Genomic DNA, 11,874 nt, shown 5'->3' on the forward strand with positions numbered 1-11,874 from the left:
CACCCCTCCACCCACTTACGTAAAACGACCACTCCACCCACTTCCCCAACCAACATAAAACCACCCATCCACCCACCTACACAAAACCACCCCTCCACCCACTTAACCCACCAACACAAAACCCGCCATCCACCAACCAACATAAAAACCACCCTCCACCCACTTACCCAACCCACATAAAACCACCTATCCACCCACCTACTTAAAACGACCACTCCACTCAATTACCCAACCCACATAAAACCACCCATACACCACCTACATAAAATCTCCACCCAAACCACTTAACCCACCAACATAAAACCACCCATCCACCAAACAACAAAAAAACTCCACTCCACCTACTTACCCAACCCACATTAAACCACCCATCCACCCACTAACATTAAACCACCCATCCACCCACTAACATAAAACCACCCCTCCACCCACTTACGTAAAACGACCACTCCACCCACTTCCCCAACCCACATAAAACCACCCATCCACCCACCTACACAAAACCACCCCTCCACCCACTTAACCCACCAACACAAAACCCGCCATCCACCCACCAACATAAAAACAACCCTCCACCCACTTACCCAAACCACATAAAACCATCCATCCCCCTACCTACATAAAACCACCACTCCACCCACTTACCCAAACCACATAAATCCATTAATCCACCCACCTACATAAAACCACCACTCCACCCACTTACCCAAACCACATAAAACCACCCATCCCCCCACCTACATAAAACCACCACTCCACCCACTTACCCAACCCACATAAAACCACCACTCCACCCACCTACATAAAACCACCAATCCACCCATCTACATAAAAAAACCACACCACCCACTTACCAAAACCACATTAATCCACCCATCCACCCACCAACATAAAACCACCACTCAACCCACTTACCCAAACCACATTAAACCACCCATCCCCCCACCTACATAAAACCACCACTCCACCCATTTGGCCCACCTACATAAAACCACCCATCCACCCACCTACATAAAACCACCACTCCACCCACTTACCCAAACCACATAAAACCACCTATCCCCCCACCTACATAAAACCACCACTCCATCCATTTGGCCCACCTACATAAAACCACCCATCCACCCACCTACATAAAACCACCACTCCACCCACTTGGCCCACCTACATAAAACCACCACTCCACCCACTTACCCAAACCACATAAAACCACCTATCCCCCCACCTACATAAAACCACCACTCCATCCATTTGGCCCACCTTCATAAAACCACCCATCCACCCACCTACATAAAACCACCACTCCACCCACTTGGCCCACCTACATAAAACCACCACTCCACCCACTTAACTCACCTACATGAAACCACCCCATCCACCCATTTAGACCAATCTACATACACCACTCATCCAGTCACTTACCCTGCATACATAGAGTCAATTGTGTCAAACCCTTGGAACCATCCTCCCAACTACCTACGTACAGAGACCTACCTATCTACCTATCTTACTATCAACTAATGTAAAATTAACATGCACACTCCAACTTACCACTGAAGTATCACTGCGAGGCTGCCTCGGTGCTCCCTGAATGATGGGAGTTGTCAGGCAGTCTCTTTAGTGGGCGTGGCTGGGTGGACGTCTTCTGTGCAGAGGAGTTGCCTTGCTTTCTCCTCCACACCTTGCGTCGGCCACTCTGTGTATCCATGGTAACCTGGAAGGCTGCCCTCTCCTTCCTCTCCCTCTCCTTCACCTCCTGCTTCAGCTCCACCATCTCCTGTCTCAGCTCCTTCAGCTTCCTGTCAATGATGGCCTGGAGTTCCTGACGGGAGGCTTCCACCTTGCGCTGCTTGTTGCTCAACTCCTGCTTCAGATCACCGAGCTTCCTCTTGCGAGAACACCCCTGGGCCTACAAGAGACAACATAGCTTTTATCAGAAGATTCTCAAGCTAGCATCTACATTCTCTGTCACGCTCAACATTACAGACAGAACAGCTTTTTATAATAACTTGACAGGACAGCAGACAATATATTACATGCCTGTCACTTTTCATGAATGTTACAAGGTTGCTGCAATGTCAGATAAGGCTTCAATGCCTGTTTCTGATCTACTGATGTTATAGTTCAGTTAGATCATTTAATGTGTTGATAGCTTAGACCTTGAGCTTCTAGTTGGACACATGGAGAACCAGACAAGTGAGAATCAAATCTAAATCAAACAACTACTGACTTTCTGTGAAGAAGCCTCCTGATTCTCTGAAGCAACAACAGCAGTAGCAGCATCAGCATCAGCAGCAGAAGCAGGAGCAGGAGCATCAGACCTGGAGACCTCCTCCAGACTCATCCTGGCAAAGACTGGAACCAGCTGGTTCTCGATGCGGTGGTCTGTCTTTCGCTTGGTGTGGCAGCTCCTCCTTGAGGGAGGAGGCAGATGAGGAGAGTGATCATCCTCCGGAACCAGACTGTCCTCAGCCTGGTGCTCCGTGGGACGGCTCTTCCTACTCGAGGGATGCAGGCATGGAGAGTCCTTGTCATCCTAGAATGGGCAGAACATCTGGTGATGAGGGCAGAGTTGAGCATATGTATCCAACCCGTGACATGTTTGTTGTATTGTATTAGAACCATAAGGGGCAACATGTGGATGGGGAATTGCAATTTACCCAAAGCTAATGTGGAGCTAAGGTGGCTTCATATTACAATACAGAAATACTGAAGCAAAGACTTCCCATAAAGCCATAGCTAATGTGTCCATGCATTAATGACAGTACTAACCTTGTCTTCATCATACCAAACCCGGAGACCCCTTTCCTAAAATATATTTAAAAAATTGTGAGAAAAATCAGTGGAAGAAAAACACAAAATTCCATTGAACCCAATAAACCCTCTTTGACAGTAATAACCGTGATGTAAGAAAAACGCAAACTGCCTATAACAGGATAAGGTTTTGCAATGACTCATGTTGAAAAAAATATTATTAGTTATTGTTGATGTTAATTTCTGAGGCCACAGTGTCATTTATGGAGATCCTACACTGTGGGGAACGATATTCTGAGGTCACAGCACCCATGACTGAGGTCCTACCTGTGGACGTTTAAAGCTGGGTTTGCTGTAGTCCAAGGGGTGAGGGCGGCCAGCAGATTTCTTGACAGAGGGACACTTCTAGGTCATGGATGATATTAGTTTTAGATTTAGACCATAACAAATTCCCACAACATAGTTACATACTAATACTAAGAGCAGTCATTGCCAAGGTGGGAAGACCTGCCCCATCATGTATGGTACACTGATCAAATCATGCACTTGTTATCACTACTGCATCGCTCAGTCCTTACCTCGCCCTCTCACAGAATCTCCCTACATGCATCTCTCTTGGAAATACAAAGGCATAGAGGGAGATTTTGTGACGCTTCATGTGGTCTGTTCCAGATCATTATTTGCCACACAGGCATGGCCAAAGCGGTTCTTTCAATAGTGAACCATATTTAATGACTACTGACTTAAAACGAACATTTAAAATAAGGATAATTTGGGCTATTAGCTGTCTTCCACAATTTATCAATGCATGTAAAGTATTATTATATCAGTTGATATCTTTATTTCCGCAAGAAGATTAAGGTTATATTTACTAAAATATTTCTATACCTTCACAGCCTTAGGCCTGTGCTTCTTGGGCAGGGGACTCTGGCAGTTCAGGGTGACCTTACGTCTGGGCGTGGGGGTAGGGCGGTTGAGGGGGGAGACACCTGGTCTACATTTACGCTGGTTGGAGGGTCGGACATGGGGAGGGAGGTGGTGGTAAGACCTCGGGGTCCCAGAGGGACGCGGTCCTGGGGAAGGAGCGAGTGTTAATAAGGTTGGTTGGGTGCTCACACAAGACAGATGATGGGAACCGACAGTTTCATATGTTTCGCGGTATATCTATAAATATTATCGATAATTTTATTCTAGTTTCACCTCCAGAGAATAAGTGACAGTTAACCTTCGGAGTGAAAAATACCTTCGCGGAATGCAATTATTCTTGCAATGAAGCTTTGTGTGGCAGGAGAGGTGAAACAGGATGGCGTTCACGATTATTAAACTTACATAGCGACGTAGGCCTATAGCCTAGTGCTAGAGAACTTACATAGCGACGTAGGCCTATAGCCTAGTGCTAGAGAACTTACATAGCGACGTAGGCCTATAGCCTAGTGCTAGAGAACTGAGATACCCTATCATTCATATATGGGGCTGTGAACGCCGTAACGAAACCAAAGAGCTATCAAAAATGTTTGCTAATGCCATATAGATAAGGTTTTTACAGGTAACAAAATAGACAAGTTGCACACGTTGCATATTGTACCAGAACTAATAAAAGCTAAAGCGTTAGCAAAACTAATGGCATAATGTTGATAAATTGGGGATGGATTCAAAACATTTCTTGAACAAGTAACTGGGCCTAACAATGAAAGAGTCCGCCTAAAGAGTCTTGAAATATTGGCCCAAACTGCTTGCTTACTAGATCTAATACATGTGATTTAAATGTAATATTTAAATGTAATATCAGTGTTAGTGATCAGGAAGCAAGTTATACAATGTGTAAATGAAAGGCATGGAACAATCATAAAGCAACGTGAAAGTATTTATTATCATCGTATTTGGATGCCCAAGCGGAGATGGGTGGCGTGACTTGGTGGTCGCCATGACAACCAAAGATTTTCCAATATGGCTGACTTTTGCCCCGATAAATTGACATATTTTGCTAATATTTCACACATCATGTTCATATCATTCATATTATTTATGACATATTATAGGGTTACAAAAATTCATTACAAAATATAAGAAAATCCTACGTTTTATCTCAAGGAATGCGTATTTTGGAAGGTTATCCGTGCCGAGTCTCAAACAGGCTTTAGCGTTGATCATTTAGAAGTTTATACCCGGTAAATTTGACTTGATTACACACGTTCCATGACTGGACATTCCGTCATCGTATACAGGATAAAAGTATAAATCTTACACTCGCAAGTAAAATATGAAAAAGGATTTGTTTCCGCCCGAAAATATTCATGAACATAAGTAACTGTGTACATTCGTCAGAAGATACGCTGGGCGCTGCAGTAGGCTACATCGACGGTCTTGTAGTGCTAACGTTTACATTGTTCTAATGTTACCAACCAATTAAAGTTACATGGGGCTACATCACGAGGAAAGCGAATATCTCTCATAAATTACCGAGGATTCACTCACTAAAGATTGTCGAAACAAAAACTACCCTAGACTATTTCTAAAATTTATTTCCATTGATAAGTTCTTTAATTCGGGTTCTATTGACTAGGCCTAGGTCGCATTTAACATATATATCCTGAGTTTTTCCAGGGGGGGCATAAATATTCCAAAATATGTCGATGTACACCTAAATTGGACCCGTGAGGTTACTAGAATTCCTCTTACATGTCGGGCGTTACCGGGTGACAGAGCAACTATATACAGTAAATAAATCAATACTTATATTTTAATGTAAATGATTAAAAACTTACCTGAGACAAGTCTCCGAGACATCAGGAAGAATTCAGCAGACAGCTCAGGAATATGTGGTCACAGCGTAGGATTTTTCGAGAGATTACTTCGATGTTTCTCTGACGAGATACAGTGAAGAAGAAGCCGTTGTGCGTCTGTTACGTAATTTATAGAGGATGTGCGGACGGTCGAGGAAACGATTAGCAACGATATGTTGGTAACTAAGGGCGAGTCCACTTACTTGAGGGGGTAGATGAGGGCGAGTTTAATTTTAACGAAAGAATCAAAGTTTCCAAATGATTGATGTGATTGGAGTGTTCAGTTTACTATTATTCTCATAATCAACGTGTGACCTAAAGAAATGACATCAAAACAAATTTCATGGACCATGATAACACTGAAATGAAAGAAACATTCCTCCTCTCCTCTGCCTGTATGTAAACATTCTTAATAAAGATGATTATCTAAGGCAGATTGTGATAAATTTGAAAATATTACTCACTATTTGTGTCACTGCCAAACCATGTAGATCTGTCATAGGCTGGACTATTCTGTGGCAGTATTGCTCGCTGGGAAGTTCAAGATGTAATTCTTGCCCGTATTAAGGCATGTAGCAGTGTATCTACTACACAGTAATATTTTACCCTGGTTTCAAGACATTAAGGTGACTGTTATAAGGGTTGGTGTAAATGGGCCAAGATGCCGGAACACCGAAAGACAACACGATTCAGTGAAAAACGGTAATGTTTAAGTGTAACGGTATATACCATTTATGTTTCAGGTGACTCCTACAGGGGTATCCCGGTACAACACTGTATTAGGATACCAAGCTAATACAGGAAGATACAGTAGCGAGTCCCATAAATCCAATCTAAGCATAATATCTCAGTTTGGACCGGTCATATTGTATTGAAAAGAACTAAAACAATTTCACCTTTTTTATAATCAAGAAAGTTGAATCAAAGGTAATCTCGAATGCAACGCGAGATTTAGCTTGGCTGGAGTGTTCGCAATATCTGGTCACAGTACTGGAAATACGGGTGCCCTATTGTAAAAGTGGGGTACCCTCCTGTATACAGAAATGCACCGGGTACTCCCCTGTCATTTCCGTCCTTACAACGACCCTTCCCTCTCACTAGCTTATTTCACCCGTGAAGATCCAGGGTAGAATAGGTCTTCAGCAACCCATACTTGCCGTAAAAGACGACTATGCTTGTCGTAGGAGGTAACTAACGGGGTCGGGTGGTCAGGATTGCTGACTTGGTTGATGCATGTCATCATCCCAATTGAGTGGATCGATGCTCATGATTAATTACTGGATTGTCTGTTCCAGACTCGATTATTTACAGACCGCCGTCATGTAGCTGGAAAACTGCTTAGTGCGGCGTTAAACAACAAACAAACCAAACCATAAGCTATGTATACAAATGATATGAGACTTATATACGCGCCATAACACCTACCATAACACAATTACATAGTTCATATATTGTAAAATAATATTCCCTTTACCATGTTTACTGCATAATCATATTAAGATCGGGACCGACAACGTACAACTACTACCAAGCTCAATGAAATATATTTCGTATTTGACAAAGCCCACCATTAACGCTGTCTGCACGTTTCTAATGTAAATAGTTAAGTTCACACCCCGTGAATACAATCATGCCAGCGCTTTTCTGCAATGTTTTTGTGACAATTACAAGACTTGGTTCTGATCGTGGAACACTCTTTGTCAGACCCTATCAGCCTATGATTTTCTTGAAAACTTTGTACACGTTGTATGGACATTGTATAGTCCTCTTCTGTTGTCCTTATTCAACTGATCGTTCGTATCTGCATCTTTATGTGTTTTTTACTTTGTGATTGTGCGTACCGGTAAGGTTGTAAGCTGTTCAAACCTCAAATATGCAAGTGACGGTCATTGCAATCATTGACGTTTTCTCTTTGACATATATCAATCTGTACAGAATTTGTATGCAAACAGTGCTGGTCTGAAGTAAATGTTTGTCGAACATGAACACTAAAACTAACCAATCTTATACTAAAACTAACCAATCTTTAGTCTTTTGTTATAGTCAGTACCCTCAAAAGAAAGATATTTTCTGTAAACGTTCCTGCACTTGCGGCCATTTTTTGTATACTTATTAAAGGGACATCACTCTATCCGCCTCACAAATTTAAGTTGATTGGATTGTCAAGTTAGAACCGCGCCTGCTTTTGTATAAAACAGTTTATATGCATTAACATGTTTTAATGAAACCAGCAACTATCAGAAGAAATGATGAGAGGCGTTTTGTGAAAAAATCTTACTGACGGACAGTCAATTTTGTAAAGTTGAACGCCCGATGGTCGGGAGTTAAAGTCACTAAGTTGACAATCCATCAGTTGTTTTCTGAGAACTAAATTTCAAACAGTACAAATGTTATGTTTATCCTTTTGTTACTTTTGTTCGTTGGTCTGGAACATTCTGAACTGGCAACATTTTATCTGGTCTGGCAGGTTTGCAAAGTTGCCAGTCAGACATTTTGGGGAATTTTATACACTACATAATGTTGGAAATACCACAAATATCTATCAAGGCAGCAAAATTAATTTGACTTTTAAGCTAAAGCCATGAAAAATATTCAAAACTGATAGAAAATAACACCCTACTTCATGATGTTCAAATTGTTTGACAGTGGTAAAACCAAAGGTAACAAGGCAGGAAGTGAGCATGGCTCAATATTACCCCTTCCACTACAACATATTTCTAAGCTCAAAACATGAAAAAATATCATATTTTCTCAGAAAATACACACATAAAACTTTGCACTGCACCCTTCCTATTAGTATAGAATATATTCCATAAATTTGAAAAGAATCCATGTAGTAGTCCTCAAGTTATGGGTCGCACAAATGTTTAAGTAAAAATGTCTAAATAAAAAAATGAAAGATAGCTTAATTTTTTCAATTAAAAACAAATATTGAAATTAAACTTCGCAATGTACCTCTCCTTATGGTATAGAAAGTGTTCACCAAGTTTGAAAAGAATCTATGCAGTAGTTTTCATGTTATAAGTCACATACAAAAAATTCCTTGGATCGATGTATACCACCCTCCCTTTTCGTGGGGTATAATAAAACTGAGATCCTAAAGGTATCTTAGTATACTACTTATATATGTCAAGTCATGTAAACATCTTGAGTTATTATGGACACTGCTGATTATCTGCAACATGTGGGAATAGGTCCCCAGCAACCTATGCTTGTTGTAAGGGACAACTTAATGGATTGGTTGGTCAGGCTCCCTTACTTTGTTGACTGCATGTCATAGTATCCCAATTATGCGTAGTATCATGATGTCTGGTCCAGGTTTGATTATGTACAGGCTGCCAAATAAGAACAAAAGGAAAGCAATAATCTGCAGATTTTCTGCAAAGATCTTGATATCTTCTGAACAATGTTTCAAAATATTTATTTTTGTTGCACTTTTTATGTTTCAGGTACATTTTAAGGTAATAAAATGGCGAAAGTTTAAGGAGCTTAGGCCTCACAAGAAGTGGTTGGGACTGTGAAGGCGACATGTTGTTATTGTGTTGGTTTATAGATTCAACCGGAGTCAAAAGCCACAATCAGAAAGTGAAATAAAAATAGTTCAAGTATATTTCGATTTGCCTGACCCATCTTTGATAGATGATAAAAATATAAAAATACAACTTCAAATCATACAGAACTGAAGTAACTATTGACATGGCAACAGCAAACTTTCTTTAAAGGAGGAATATGTTCCACTATCTGGCTCCAACTTTCCATCAAGGCTCTTGCTGTTACACTTAGTGACTAGAGTGAGTGAGTATTGTTTTACACCGCTCTTAGCAATATTCCAGCAAAATCATGGCTTGGAACACCAGAAATGGATTTCATAGATTGTACTGGTGGATTCAAATGATACCCCGCTGCCCTTGTGACTTGAGTCAAACTCAGATATTGTCTTTTTTTCATAAGTGTAATCATTAACTGCTGAACTGATGTACATCTTTAGTGGTTTTGAAATGACTGTTATAAATTTGCTGGGACTGCTAGACCAGTCTCCCTTTAAAGAAAACTGAGCCTTGATAGCTAAAAAATAAATACTTGTACATAGTTCTGTAAAAATACTAAACATCCTTCACCTTCAACAGTATTATCATTTTTGACCGACCAACTAAAACAATTTCATGCCAAATAAAAAATAATAATATTGATCTTATTTTCATTTTCATATTGACTGAACAAAGCTGTTTGTTCAGCTAAACACTCATTCACCAGAATGTCAACAGTGGGTGGCCCTATGTAGTGAGTTAGTGTGTGACTTCGTGGCGTGGGATAATAATGTAGTCTGGACAATGTTTCCAGGACAGGTCTACATTCCAAATGTATTAGGTAGCTGTGTCTGATTTGTGACCTGAGCATGATGCGCTGGATCACATGCCACCTAACAGGTGTTGAGCACACAAGTTTGCAACTGGTAGAACAAAAAATATATTATGGTCAAGAGAATCTATAAACCATTTTTTTTTAAATGATTGGCAAAAGAAAGTATACAACTGAATGAAACTTGACCCCACAATTAAAAAACTTATCAAAACGTTAGTAGGCTGAAAAACTCTCTCCCAAACACTGCTAATTTCAGGTATCAAATACATCACCATCAAATTTTTTTCTATATTTCATTTTCAGTCACCATCAAACATGGGTGTATACTTTCTTTTGCCTGGCAGTATATAACAGCTTGGTAAATAAATAACCCTTCTAAGTTGTATGTAAAATAGAATTTTATTGATAGTAAAGCACCAGCATATAAAGAGCACATGTGACAGTGTATGGACATTGTGATGTTAATCAATACCAGGTTTCTGGGTTCTTACAGGCTTAAGAAAAAATATATATTTTGAATACTTAACAAGGTTAATTTTCCATGTCTCATCTTCTTCATGCTAAAAGGTGAATAAAATAATTTGGCAAAATAATTTACAATCATTATACATTCACATACAATTAAAAGACCATATCATCAGCACCAAAATTATGCATATCACTTGTGGAGATATCACATGATTACCATCAGCACTATTTAAAGCAATAATCATCACATCACATCACATGTCATCATCATCATCAGCAGCAGCAGCATTTAAGGCACTGGGTAAGAACATCACATAACATCATTATTATTTTCTAAAGCATTGGTGTAAACATACAATCATCATCATCATATCTATCACAATTCTGTATGGCACTAATGTTATCACAATGAGCACTTGCATCACACAACAATCACTCAAAACACAAATACATCATGAACATATTCAGGGGTAATGCAGCAGGCCACGGTCAAGTTTTCTTAAAATTACAAGAAACACATTGTCTCTGAATACATGGTTTATCTCATCTTCCTGAGGCAAGGAAGTTAACTGACTGTAAAAGTCCAGTTTCCAGAGGAAGAAACTGGACTTTTACAGTCCGGTTACTCCCTTGCCTCGGGGAGATGGGTATATATCTTGGATGGGCCCTTTTTAAGAGCAATCCAAATATGATATTAGTTTCCTTCCAAGGGTGAAATTAGGAGACCAGTGGGACATCGTTTTCTGGTAATTTTACCTAGTGTTATATCTAGTGGTCCAAAAGCTAATTTCTCCAGACCAAAAATCATCCCTGCATTAAACCCATATCATGATGCAAAATGTCAAGACATTTCATATACATCACATAGTAAAAATCCTCCATAAAAACACAGGTGTAAATTATTCAATCACAAATCATATCACCATAAATATCATTACATGTACAACACCAAAGTTCATCATCACAATAACAATATCGTTTCACAGCTGCACAGATGTATTGTCATCATGGCATAGATGTGGGCAAGACAGTACGAGAACAATGAATGGAGGTGAAAGACACAAGACAGCAGAAACCATTTTAGTTACTGGTACTCTATATCTACTGTTCAAGGGTTCAGTGAGTTCATGCTCCTCACTACCAGGCACATGTTACCTCAGGACAACCACATACATCTGCAAAGGTAATACAACCAAGGCATCATTTTAGAACATCCTATAAGCTTCAGCAGCTGGAGTACACGCACAGGCAGATGAGTGCCCACATAACGTTGTCAGACAAGTTAGTAGTTAATGAGATCAAGCTCATATTTTGTGATGGCTTTAATTTGAAATCATCAGATTCAAAATAGAACACACATATACTGAGAAAAGAGAGTTCTAGGACAAACCACTACCAAGATGTTCAATTTAATCACTTATAGATGTAGATCAGTAAAGGATGCATGTGTTCATTAATCCCCATTTGCTAAAAATACATTCTTGTTAATATATCAGTAAAAGTCAGG

General features: G+C 40.0%; 1 protein-coding gene across 5 annotated transcripts; it reads right to left on the reverse strand.

Annotated features, from left to right (window-relative positions):
- Positions 1-1,413: 1,413 nt before the first annotated feature.
- LOC124123701 (stress response protein NST1-like) lies at positions 1,414-5,959 on the reverse strand. Of its 5 annotated transcripts, XM_048381501.1 has the most exons (5): positions 5,520-5,959; positions 3,082-3,159; positions 2,773-2,808; positions 2,231-2,536; positions 1,414-1,909 (listed from the first exon to the last, which is right to left on the reverse strand). In XM_048381501.1, the coding sequence occupies exons 4-5, from the start codon at positions 2,342-2,344 to the stop codon at positions 1,562-1,564; spliced, it is 462 nt and encodes a 153-aa protein (XP_048237458.1). In that variant the 5' UTR covers positions 2,345-2,536; positions 2,773-2,808; positions 3,082-3,159; positions 5,520-5,959; the 3' UTR covers positions 1,414-1,561. The 5 variants fall into 5 exon arrangements, with proteins under 5 accessions (XP_048237458.1, XP_048237456.1, XP_046342822.2 ...); XM_048381499.1 differs by having other exon boundaries at positions 2,773-3,827; XM_046486866.2 differs by lacking the exon at positions 5,520-5,959 and having other exon boundaries at positions 3,082-5,512.
- Between the last annotated feature and the right edge of the window lie 5,915 nt (positions 5,960-11,874).

This window comes from Haliotis rufescens, unplaced genomic scaffold, assembly GCF_023055435.1.
Source record: "Haliotis rufescens isolate VD_foot unplaced genomic scaffold, xgHalRufe1.0.p SCAF_39, whole genome shotgun sequence".
Taxonomy (NCBI): Eukaryota; Metazoa; Mollusca; class Gastropoda; order Lepetellida; family Haliotidae; genus Haliotis; species Haliotis rufescens.

Bases quoted from the DNA above. Each gene is read 5' to 3' on its own strand.
- LOC124123701 (XM_048381497.1), bottom strand. From the start codon at position 2,344: ATGAGTCTGGAGGAGGTCTCCAGGTCTGATGCTCCTGCTCCTGCTTCT. The intron at 1,910-2,230 runs GTCAGTAGTTGT...TGTCTCTTGTAG, and splicing joins AGGAGGCTTCTTCACAGAAA to GCCCAGGGGTGTTCTCGCAA.